The sequence below is a fragment of the Mytilus californianus genome, unplaced genomic scaffold (assembly GCF_021869535.1).
Source record: "Mytilus californianus isolate M0D057914Y unplaced genomic scaffold, xbMytCali1.0.p SCAF_6, whole genome shotgun sequence".
NCBI classification, from domain to species: domain Eukaryota; kingdom Metazoa; phylum Mollusca; class Bivalvia; order Mytilida; family Mytilidae; genus Mytilus; species Mytilus californianus.
Window position 1 is genome coordinate 27,570,863 of NW_026262712.1, and position 13,471 is coordinate 27,584,333.

General features: G+C 32.4%; 1 protein-coding gene across 1 annotated transcript; it reads right to left on the reverse strand.

The window, feature by feature from the left end:
- Positions 1-251: 251 nt before the first annotated feature.
- Positions 252-11,260, reverse strand: LOC127706811 (uncharacterized). Its single transcript, XM_052211496.1, has 2 exons — positions 10,195-11,260; positions 252-535 (listed from the first exon to the last, which is right to left on the reverse strand). The coding sequence occupies exons 1-2, from the start codon at positions 10,925-10,927 to the stop codon at positions 315-317; spliced, it is 954 nt and encodes a 317-aa protein (XP_052067456.1). The 5' UTR covers positions 10,928-11,260; the 3' UTR covers positions 252-314.
- Positions 11,261-13,471: the final 2,211 nt, after the last annotated feature.

Here is a 13,471-nt window from a genome sequence, read left to right on the forward strand (position 1 = left end):
TACACAAAAAATCTAAGCGACATCTTGCGAAACAAAAAAAGCACCGTCAGAAAAAAGTGGCGGAAGAAGAAAATAATAATAATAATAATAATAATAATAATAATAATAATCAGAAGAAAACCAATAGGTCTTTCCACAGAAAAGTGGAAAGACCTAATAAATAATTGCTCCCAACTCTTTCCCTGCTTAAAAATATGCATAACTGTTTGGTGTCACATTTCAATCTATAAACATATACCTTTTAAATAACGTTTTTATCTGAATCTTTTATTCTAGTTTCGATCTGTTTTGTACAAAAATGCTTTCTCTTGCCTCTATGCAACTAACAAAATATCTCTTGCTTTGTCATAATGCAGCGCCTGAGCTTCATTAAGTCCGTCACTAGATAATAAAAGTGTCCAATGCTTCGTACCACAAGGCGAGATAAGTACTACTGAATTATTTGATAATACAAACGCGAAGCCATCCTCATCTACAGAGATTCGCAGGGTATTTTTCAAAATATTTTCATCTTTAAATGTCCATTTAATGACACCTTGAAAGTCACAGCAAGATACAGAATAACCATAATATGAAGTATAATAAATGTTCTTTCAATTTGTAGTAACATACGAATATGAGGAAACGATTGGAGTATAAATGGTGTTTACAGTTTCAGTGTTAAGGTTAACATCTTCATTTCAGATAATGAACAAAATATCACGTGTCTGTCTAGTTCTACTAAACCATGACATACGTAATCGACTGGGATAAACCTCCCTATCTTCCTGTCCTGAATATCGACAATGCTTATACCACCTTTAAAGATGTCATTTGACAATACAATAACCGTGTTATCTGTTGTTCCATTTGCAACATCGTAGGCATCTGGTAATGTTATCTTAAAATCTTTAGAACCGTCAGACTTTATCAAAATTAACATATTCCTTTTAAAGCAGGTACATGCCATTCTACCATCTGGTAGAATACAACAACCTCTTGCGTCTTCAGAAGTCGTTTCTATTGTTTGCTGCAGCCGAGCTCTAATATTTGCAATGGTTGTTGCTTGTTTGTTTTGAAGAATTGTTTGAGCTTGCCTATTCTTTCTTTCTCGAAATGCAGCTTTGGTGGGCTTTAATACTACTGCTATTTCCTCAAAGTGTTTGTTCGTTTTTCATGATGGTGTCAAGAGATTAGTGGATGTTTGATGTGATAACTTTCATATTACTTTGTCTTCGTCAAAGCATGATTGATTGAACTATTTTTTGTAAACTAAATCCTGCTCTATTCGTTTCATTGACATAAATGTCTGAAGGTCGGATGAATGGTGTTTGATATTTGCAATTGAATTTTGGTACTTTGTTAAATTATTCTCCTTCTCCTCTAATGATTTAAGCGACTGAAAAACTTTTCTTCTTTCTGTTTCCTCTACTTTCTAGTATTTCATCTACCAACTTCTTTTGTATTTGATTGAGATGGATATCGATCTTTAAACGTATTTCTTGAATCTGCTTTTCAATCTGTTTTCTGTTTTCTGAAAGTGAAGTTATAATTCCCCTGTACAATTTTCGTATTTCTTTAATATTATTTACAACTTCAGCAAGTGTTTCTTGTATTTCTTGAAAAGAGGTAGAGGTTTTTGCATTCTTGACTATGTCGTCGAGATTGACAATTTCATTGCATCCTTTATGAACCTTAATGCACACTTATCACAACATGGTATTTCATGATCTTTGCAGTATAAAAGAAACTTTTCATCATGCTTGGAACATGATTGAGGGATCTGCAAGACATCTTTAGGTAGTTCATGATACTCTGCTATTGGTATCGTTTTGTAGTTTCTGGTTGCCTTTGCAACGCTGTGCTGTTCTACACAACCAGAACAAAACCCATCAGTACACTCTAGGCACTAGGCTACAGATGACTTGGTCACGTGACGAAAATCACAAATACCACAGAGATTTGATGCAGTAGCCATTATTTCACTGGTTTTTACTGTGAATAAAAGAAAAACATTCGACATAGATATTGCTAATGTTAATGTAAGAAAAAAAAACGGCTTTTATAATTGTGACCTAGATGGAGAGTTGTCTCATTGGCATTCATACCACATCTTCCTATATCTAGTCCAAATACGCTTCTTTTCTCATAAAATAAAAAGAAATAACGGCAACAGTAGTATACCGCTGTTCACAAGTCATAAATCGATTAAGAGAAAAGAAATCCCGGTTACAAACTTAAACCGAGGGAAATACATCAACTATAAGCTAAAAACAACGGAACAACATAAACACTAAACTGCAAAAGAAAATCAAAAATTAAATGCCATCATACATAGAAACGAACATTAGATAACAATTGCCATATTCCTGACTTGTATACGTACAGGACATCTAGAAAGTGGTTCAAAGGGACACAGATGATGTCCTCGCTTGCATATAACATTATAAAGGGAACTAACTCAAAGAACGGTAAAAGTGACGCCACTTTGAACTTGATCTCAGTTTTGTGGCATTGTGTATAAATTTCATAATATTTGGTTAAGACAAACTTAAGTTGGGAACAGAAAATGAAAATTCTGCTTTTTTCATTTGTAAATAGACAATAACCCTAGAACGGTAAAAGTGACGCCACGCCAAGCCAATTCTAACTTGATATGTACTTTAAATTAATGAGCATTATGTATAAGTTTCATACCATTTGGACGAGGCAAACTTACATTAGAAAACGGTAAGCAATTTTGGGTACAGACGTACTGACGGACAAGAAGTACACGTAATGCCCTCTTCGCTGCGACAGATGAAATTCAACACTGCAAAATCAATAGAGGACATGATGTTATGTCTGTTTGAGTGAAATTGTATTTAATGTTAAGGATTTACTACAAGTATCACAATACCTTTACATTGGTCAAAATGATCATTGAAAATGAGTTCATGGTCAGATATACCATGCCAGATGGACATATCTCAAATTGTACTTTCGTGTTAATTTGACCTGTTGATACAATTTGTAATGCATTTTGTTATTGAATGTTTTCTTATTTTGTGTTATATTTCGTCTCACTATTTTTGATATGTACCTTCTTTAATAATTAAGTATTTAGTATGACGATAAATTTTCACTTCTTTATTCGTACTTTGAACAACAAATTTATTTATTCTGTGAAATATAAAAAAACGAATGTTTCCGTACTCATAACAACAAAATTATTATATTTAAATTTTCTGGTATACGATTTTTTGTTTAACGGCATTTTGTCTAAGGTGAGAGTTGTTTTTTTGACATTGTTTTAAATCTTTTTTTAATATTGTATTTATATTGTGTAATAGATCAAATGTATTCGTTCAGTGTATGTTTACTTGTTTTCACCTATATGACGTTTTGACCCTTTCAATTGATATTTTATAGTGTATCTTTTTATTTGAGTAATGTTAAACTGCTGTTTCAGGTTAAGGTGAAGGTTGGCGCTTGTTAAAACGTTTAAACCCGCTGCATTTGTTTGCAATTGTCCTAAGTCAGGAGCCCGTTCAGTGGTTGTCGTTTGTTGATAAGGTTCATAAGTGTTTTTCGTTTCTCGTTTATTTTTATATAGATTAGACCGTTGGCTTTCCTGTTTGAATTGTTTTACACTTCTCTAGTGATTTTGTAGTCCGTTATTGCTGTTCGATGTGAGCCAAGGCTCCGTATCGAAGGCCATAATTTGCCCTATAATTGTTTCCTTTTTACACATTGTGACTTGGATGGAAAGGTGTCTCATTGTATATATTCTTATTTCTTTGTTCACATCTCACATTGATTATATATTCAAATTTAATTGACTAATTGACCTATAACTTATAGTACTAAAACCGGATATTGTTATGAAAACATAAAGTTTATTGATAAATAATGGAAATAAAGTCATGTAAAGCAAAACTACCAGACACACATATACTACAACCATTATATGGTATCCACAGTCTATCATTACCAATATCCAGCTCAATATGTATCAATGAAGCCAATAAAATCAATTTGTAAATCACAATGACAATGTAAACTTTGAAGAAATAAATCCAAGAATATTGGAGTTATCGTATAAAAAGTCCTTCAAATCTGACAGGACTAATATTACTGAAGTGACACCACCACAATGTTTTACAATAAAGAGGGGACCTTCTCGCCAATCCTGATATTGTCATTTTGTGAGAATTGATTTATTAAAAATTTGAGATGTTGAACATACGGATAGTCGGAATACGGCATACCATAGTACGTCCTGTCTAAGACGGATGTTTAATACCACCCATGACAATATACACAAAACGATACACATCATCTTCCAAATATTAAATCAGCTACATTTCAGTGACTATAGTTGTTAACTTCTATGTCATTTGGTCTGTGATGGAGATTTGTCTCATTGGTAATTATACTACATCTTCTTATGTTTTATTCAAACACTAGATATTGATTAAAAGTATGATACTACAATGTACGAAGTACTTCGAAGCTTTTTAGAATAAAAATGCTAAAATATTGCAGAAGTCATTGTAAAGTTTGTTTAGGAATTGTATATTTTGGAAACACATTTCAAATAATGGGTAAAATAAAATGATAAATATTGAAAACCTTTTAAATAGGTCAACCCCCGCCCCGAATAAATAATAAAAATGAAACTACATTTCCAAATTCAATTACATGCATATACAGTCCTTGGATGGTGTAAACTTCCCACTTACACCATACACCATTACACCTTTCACCATACACCATTACACCATACACCCGGTGCCATTACACCATACACGTTACACCTTTGCACCATACACCTTACACATTATACCATAACACAGCATAACACAATATTGTAAATTAATGTATAAAATTAAAACTCAGTTCTTATCAATATTTTGCATAGTTTTAAATGTCGTATACCATTCATTTACACCATTCCCCTTACACCATACACCATAGCACCATACACCTTCTACCATTGCACTATATGCCATACACCATCACACCATACACATTTTTGTAGAAAGTTTACACCATCCAAGGGCTGTAATCAGTTTGAAAATTAATTAGTTATGATAAAAACAGTGCACGATTATGTATAGGCACATCATGATTGAACCGTTAATTACCTGAATCAAGACAATCCAAACACAGGCTGCGACATAGGCAAGGAAGTTAAAAGGTAAAAATAGAAAATGATCATGTGAATGTCTGCACGCAAACTAGTAAACTAATAAACTTGATAATAAACGGCAGTTCATTTGAATTATTTGTGATAATGTAGACAAAAATCGCTTTAAATAAATGAACGCGTGCCAGAATATTTACATAATGAAAAACATACCATCAGTAAAATAATGATAAATACATATCAAATGGGTTAACAATTTACAAACATTAATCTGTTTTGATTACACAATAATAAATGCATAAAAGACCAACTAAAAAAGGTTCCATATTTCAGTCTGTTTTAAGACAGCGTTTCTTTAATTGTAGGATATAAAGGAATACATCTTGAAAGTTTTACTTACTTTCGCTAGACAATTTTCTTTTATGAATATACGTTTAAAAGTGAAATAAGGTCAGTCTCCTGATAAGCACAAGGAAGCAGCATCTCAGTCAATATTTGTTTTAAGCAAAAAAAAAAAAAGAGTGGGTAAATAAGGACGACAGATAGCTCATTAACGGTTTTCCCATCTAGACAAAATAGCGGTTTGAAGTAAATTTTAAGGTATTGTGCATCCCTGTTTATTTCGAATTGAATGACAGTGTGAAACTGAATACTATTTCATTTATTTTCAATAGCTAAAATCAGCATGCAACTTGGGAATCCAAGTGATGTTAACTGAGTTAGAAGCTTAGCCTTTTTCAAAGTTGGTATATATTATAGATAACGGACATTCGATGGCTTTTTTATATGAAGTGTAATTGATTAACATTCGTTTAAATAGCCTTGCAAACCTATACAAAGGTTAGTTTTATGTATCTTAAGAGTTAACATGTATTTGTAACCACAAATTAAAAGTGTTTGAGCGTTTATCCTCCTAGAACACCTGAGATCACTCCGAGTTTTTGGTGGGGTTCGTGTTGCTCAGTCATTAGTTTTTTATGTTGTGTTTTGTGTACTGGTGTTTGTTTGTTGGTCTTTTTCCCTTTTAACCCATGGTGTCAGTTTATCTGAACTTATAAGTTTGAATGTCCAAAATAAACTGTCAACGCCATTGATAAAAATGAAAAAAGTTCAACATTCAGGATTTTTTGCCAGTAAATAAGATCTACAGAAGAGCTAATATAATCGATTGCAATAAAGGAGAAACAAATTATTTAAATGGCATATTTGAACCAGGTGAGCGATTCAGGCTCATTTGAGCCTCTTGTTATTTTTAAATCTGCCCTTTTTCTGTTATATGCATGCAATAGAACTTTATATTGGAACTTGTAGAAACACGTATTATTGTTCCTTATGGTCATTTTTTGTTTTAGAGTAAAGCAGCTCGTTGTTTTTTTTTTCTTTTTTAATTGTTAAACACTTTGTCATGTCGTGATCATTTAAAGTTCAGTACTATAACTCCAAGGTATCGAATTATGGTACGAGCGGAAAATTAAAGCTTCTAGCGATGTTTGGTTGGCTGACTATGAGTCCATATTTAGACATCCGATTTCAGGACAATGATTACTATTCTGGGTGGTTAAAATGTCACCTTGTGGAACCTAGAACCGGCACAAAATTCTTTCAAATCCATCAAATCCTTGACCCAAATTCAAATTACTAGTACACAAGTAAAAGCAAGGGAAAATGTATAATACCAATCAAACAATTGTGAAACGGATTTCCGTACTAACAATTGAAAATGAAAGAGGATCTGGATGGGGTTTACAGATTAGAGAATAATGGGACACGGTTAGAGAAAATAACCAGAAACTAAAGAATAGAGAAAAATTGGCCAACCAAAATAAAATAGGAGAATAATGGACCAAAAATAAAGAGAAACATGACCTTACAATTAGATGAAAAATAATAGAAATAAAGACCCCCATCCAGACCCTTTTACTACATGTATATCTATTGAGTTTATTTCGTCGTATTTTATTTTATCGAAAAAAAGTTACTTGAATTTTTACAATATTGACACAAAAAATACAAAGAGAATAAACAATACACTATTTAGTCGTTTTATCGAACACTTACGGGTCAAACTGGTTTGAACAAATTTCAGTTTAGAATGGAGTTTGTTTATACAAATTTTAGTAATGTACATTTGAACTTGTTTTAACCTATTAAGCATACGCCGGGACTAGGACACACAATAGTGGTTCCGCCAAATGATTGCAATACTGCAACCGAACAACCTAAATATAGAATACAATAAGATGCGAAGTTTACGTCAACGCGACGACACACAAAATAATCCGGAGGACATAAAGAGAGTCAAGAAAATTGCTATATAAACACTCGAATAAAAAGAATAAATTAGACTTTTTTGTTATTGACTAAAAGTAAAATAACAAAAATACCGTAATCCTAGGAAAATTCAAAGGTGAAAGTTTGTAATCAATGATCAAATGGCAAAATCGACAGCTCAACATATCAAAACCAGACTCAAGCTAGCGAACAACATGCCAGCAAGCAATAACTTGTATCAAGCTTTCGAACAATTAGCCAATGAACAATGATAAGTACGCGCCAAACTGATCACGCTTTAACGTTTTGTCATCAGATTTCAAAGGACGTTTCATGTTAATATAAGACTTATATTAACATGAAACGTCCTTTGAAATCTGATGACAATCATTTCTATCTTGCTATACAATTTCACGAAGACAAGATAGATTTTTTTATTCATACATATATATATTTAAAACTACATAATATTTCTTGATAGCCGAGCATCTCCTATAGGATTTTCAAAATTAATTTTAGCTCCTCCTCTTTTGATTACCTTTGATTACATACGGCTTGTCTTTATAATAATGAAATATAATAAATGTAGACCATACTTATATACTTATTTAGTGTAAAGATGAAAATTAATCCAAATTCTGATTCATTAAATACAGTTTTTTGACGGGACTTCAGCTGGCCCCGAAACATTAACGTATATTCATAAACTTATACACTCTATCTGTCAAGTGCTAGGAATCGATTGAAAAATATAGGGGCAGTTGATTAAACAAAATAAATGTAGATAGCGTCTTTTGTAAATTTGGCTAAAAAATTGATATGTTTCCAAACTTAAATGAAAACTAAAATGATATATTCATTAAACAATTCCATAACAGCAGTTGGACAACTTCAATATGTAAGTAAGTAAGTGAGTAAGTAAATTATTTATTAAAGTGACATGTGTAAATATGTACAGATTAGAAACATATAATACATGATAAATATTAATACACCCGACCCAATATATGGACCTATAAGTCACCTCAAATGAAATTACATAATTATAAAACAATTATATCACGTTCTTGGAAATAACAGATTATTCATGAAATTATCTTTTTGTTGACGAAAGTTAATTTGAAAAATATATAAATCTTAAACTATTTGTAAACAGAATTGCGTCTTTTGGAATATGCCTGTACGATGTATTTGGCTAGTTTTCGAATATGACTACTAATTAAAAATTTAAGCTTTTCATTATTGTCCATAGATATAAAGGAAGTAGTTAATAAATACATGTTCTCGTATACCAGAAAAGAATGTACAGTCTAGTAAAAAAAAAGTTTCAGTTTCGGTCGAGTATTCAGTGCGAAATTTGCAAAGTCTTTCTGTTGGTCGTTCACCAATATATCGTCCGGTTTCTATCCTCGGAGGTAATATTCCACATCTGAATTGTGCTAAATGGGAGCGTTCGACTTTGGTTAAATAGATGTTTACATACTGTTCTTCATTAAAGGCAGATTTGAAAGTTATATAAGTACGAAGTTTTGTCACTTGTTGTATATTATCATTCCATATGTTTGAATAAAGGCGCTGAATGTGCATTTCTACATTTTTGAAATTAATAGCAGTTTTTGATTAAAAAATAATGTTCTAAATTAAGTTTACAGAAAATGTCCTTCAATTCGCTACAACAATTGTCGATATAACGGTTATAGTTTGCATAAAAGCAAGCTTCGTTATGCGATCATCTTCAAACTTGAGTAGTCTTTTCCAATACCTCACCATGTTTGTCCATCTTCGAAACTGGCTTGGGATCCATCCAACATCCCCAGGTAGGGCGAGAGTAGGCGCAAAACGATGAACTCCAAAAAAATATCGTATTGTACGGTTTTGAATATTGTCTATCATTCGAAATTGTCTGTATCCCCAGACACTGGAGACATAATCTAAGATAGGAACTACACACGAATAATACAGTTTTTCGTAGGCATTAAATCCGAAGTCTTTATTGTTGTGAATTTTGAATATGATCTTCCCTAGTGCTCTTCCGCCGCCTTTCTACAAATTTTCCGCAATGGTTATGGCATTTCCGTTATGACCGAATGTAACCCCTAAACATTTGTAATTCTCAACCTTCAGTTTCAAGGATCTAAGTGAAATCTGTACGAGGAGTCGATCACACAAAATAGATACCCCACTAATCACCTCTTGTCAGAGATATTCCAGCAATACCGTGTGACATCAACATTTTCGACATTTTATTTGCCAATTTTAAGTTTCGTGCAACTCGGCCATAAATGTTACAATATAAACCAAGAACAATAATTAAATTAAAAATTCAAGAGAAGAATAATATTTTGAAAGGAAAACTTCAATCCTGAGACAGATCGAAAAAGGAAAAAAATAAACACATTTAAAGACAATAAAAAGATGCTCCCAACGATTTCCGCATGAACAAAAAAGTATGCCTCCTGTAATTTAACTTGGCATGTACATTTGTAGTGTATGACTTTAATATATATGAATATACGTTTTATATTACATTTTTTATCTAGATCTGTTATTCTATGTTCGATCTATTTTGTACAAAAATGCTTTCTCTTCCCTCTGTGCAACTAATAAGATTTCTCTTGTTTTGTCATAATGCAACGCTTGTGGGTCACAAAGTCCGTCACTAGAAGATAAAAGTGTTTTATGATGCTTACCACAAGGCGAAATAAGTACAACTGAATCATCTGATAAAACAAACGAGAAGTCATCGTCATCTACAGATATTCCTCGGGGATTTTTTAAAATATTTTCATCTTTGAAAGTCCATTTAAGGACACCCTGAAAGTCACAGCATGTTACCGAATGGCCAGAATTTGAAGTATTAGTATAATAAATGTTCTTTCCATTTGTATCAACATACGAAAATGAGGATACGTTTCCAGTTTTGATAGTGCGAACAGTTTCAGTGTGCAGGTTTAACATCTTCAGAAAACCGGAACAAAATATTACGTTTCCGTTTCGTTCTACTAAACCAAAACATTGGTATTCGTCAGGGATAAACTTCTTTATCTTCCTGTCCTGGATGTCGACAATACTGATACCACTTTTACGGAGACATGACGATACAATAACCGTGTTATCTTTTGTTCCATTTGCGACATCGTATGCACCTAGTAATTTCATCTCAAAATCTTTGGTACCGTTGGCCTTCATCAAAATTAACTTCCTCCTCTCAGTGCAGGTAAATGCCATTCTACCATCTGGGAGAATACAACAACCTCTTACGTCTTTAGAAGTCATTTTTATCGTCTGCTGCAGCTGAGCTGTAATATTATCGATTGATTTTGTTTGTATTTTTGGAATAATTATTTGAGCTTGGCGTTTCATTCTTTCTCGTATAATAGCTTTGGTCGGTTTTACTACTACAACTATTTCCCCTATTTGTTTTACGTTTTTCATGATGGTTTCAACATTTTCATCGATTTTTGATGTGATGACTCTTATATTCACTTTGTCTCCGTCAAGGCATGATTGAGTGAACTCTTCTTCGTTAGGTAAATCCTGCTCCATTTTTTTTTATTGACATAAATGCCTGGAGGTCAGAAGCATGCTGCTTGATATTTGCAATTAAATTCTGGTACTTTGTTAAATTATTCTCTTTTTCCTCTAATGTTTTAAGCAGCTGGGAAACTTTTCTTCCTTCTGTTTCCTCTATTTCTTGTAGTTCATCTACCAACTTCTTCTGTATTTCATTGAGGTGGGTATCGATCTTAAAACGAATTTCCTGAACCTGCTTTTCAATTTGTTTTCTGTTTTCTGAAAGTGTAGTAATATTTCCCCTGTACAATGTTTGTATTTCTTTAATACTATCTACAACTTCATCAAGTGTTTCTTCTATTTCTTTGAAAGAGGTAGAGGTCTTAGCATTCTTAATTATGTCGTCGAGATTGACAACTTCATTGCATCCTTTATGAACTTCAATGGCACACTTACCACAGCATGGCATTTCGTGGTCTTTGCAGTATACAAGAAACTTTTCATCATGCTTGGAACAAGACTGAGGGATCTGCAGGACATCCGGAGGCAACATCTGGTATTCAGCCATTGGTATCGTTTTGTGATGTCTGGTTGCTTTTGCTAAGCTGTGATGTTCTTCACAACCAGAACAAAATCCTTCATCACACTCTTGACACCAGGCTACTGATGGTTTGGTAATATGACGTAGATCGCATATGCCACAGACATTTGTTGCACTAGCCATTATCTCACTGGTTTATACTGTAAATGAATTTTAAAAAAAGTTCAATATGGATATTTCTAAGGAATTAATGTCAGAAAAAAGAAATATATTTCAAATACCTTCTTTTATATTAAATATGATGCAATTCATCATTTAATCATCAAGGGTGGACATGCTGCAAATCGTGTCTGCTTTTCTGATTATATAGATACAAGAAGATGTTGTATGAGTGCCAATGAGACAACTGTCCATCCAAGTTACAATTTGTAAAAAGTTAATTATTATAGGTCAAAGTACGGCCTTCAACACGGAGCCTTTGCTCAGACCGAACAGTAAGCTTTAACGGGCCCCAAAAATTACTAGTTTAAAACCATTCAAATAGGAAAACCAACGGTCTAGTCTATATAAAGAACTAGAAACGTGAAACACTTATATCATTTGAAATGGCTTAACTCAAACAAAAGACATTTTAACAAAAACAAGTAAACATACACTGACCGAATAAATTTGATCTATGACACAATGTAAATAAAATATTAATAAAAAAAAGGGGATGTAAAACAATATCTGAAAGACAACTTTAATCTTGGACAAAATGGCGTTCAATAAAATAACGTACATAGGTAAATATAATAATGTTGTTGTAAGGAGTACATGGAGTACGGAAATTGTTTTTACAAATATAAATTTGTTGTTCAAAGTACGGAAGTGAAAATTTATCGACACTCTAAATAATTTTCAAAGTTGGTATATATTAAAAATAGTAAGACGAGATATAACACAAAAAAAGTAAACATTGAATAACAAAAATGCATTACAAATTGTATCAACAGGTCAAATTAACACGAAAAAAACGATTTGAGAGTATTCGCAGTTACTGAAAGCTAGTTAAAAGCCAAAAGCAATTAATAATAAAAAAAATCATGCACCAGAAACTAAAATCAACTAAAACACAACTCAGGGATTTAACGCCATGGACAGTCAAAGAAGACATGACTTGTGCATTGCCAAAATAATCGACCAAAATATCGACAGGCAGTAGGATAGTTATGATTTAACATTATAATAATTATGTATAATGTTATATATAGATACAGCAATCTCTATATAAAAAAATGATGACTGAGTTTAAAGTTTTATTAAGTTAAGGATTTTTTACAAGTATCACAATATCTAAACATTGTTAAAAAATCTATGGAAATGAGGTCATGGTCAGATCTAGCCTGTCAGATGGACATGTTCATCTTGCATTGATTATACTCAAATTCAGTTGACTAACTGACCTATAACTTGTAGTACTGAAATCTTATATTGTCATGAAATCTTACAGACATTAATAAATTATAAAAATGAAGTCAAGTAATGTTGAACTTGTCAAACACAGGTGTACTGCAATCATTCTATGGTACCCATAACCAATAAATACCAATATCCTATTCAATATTCGACATTTATCAATGAAGCCAATGAAAAAAAATTATCAATCTTTACAGTGTAAAATTATGAAAACATAAATCCAAGCATATTAGAGTAAAAGCACAATCGGTTAAACATTATTTAAAATCTTAGGGACCATGACTCTGCAATGACACCACAAAAATATTTTTAAATAAAGATGCAACCTGTGCTGCCAATCCTGACATTTACATTTTGCTGAAATTGTTTAGAGAAAAAAAAAGATGTTTGGATGTTCGAAGAAGTGTTTGACATACGAACAGTCGGACTACAGTATACCATAATACGCCCTGTTTAAGACTGGCATTTAATACCTAACATGATTCTACACACAAAGGAGGTATATAACACCTTCTACATATTTAAACAACCACATAAACCATATCCTAATTAAAAAGTATGAAACTTCGAAGAACTCT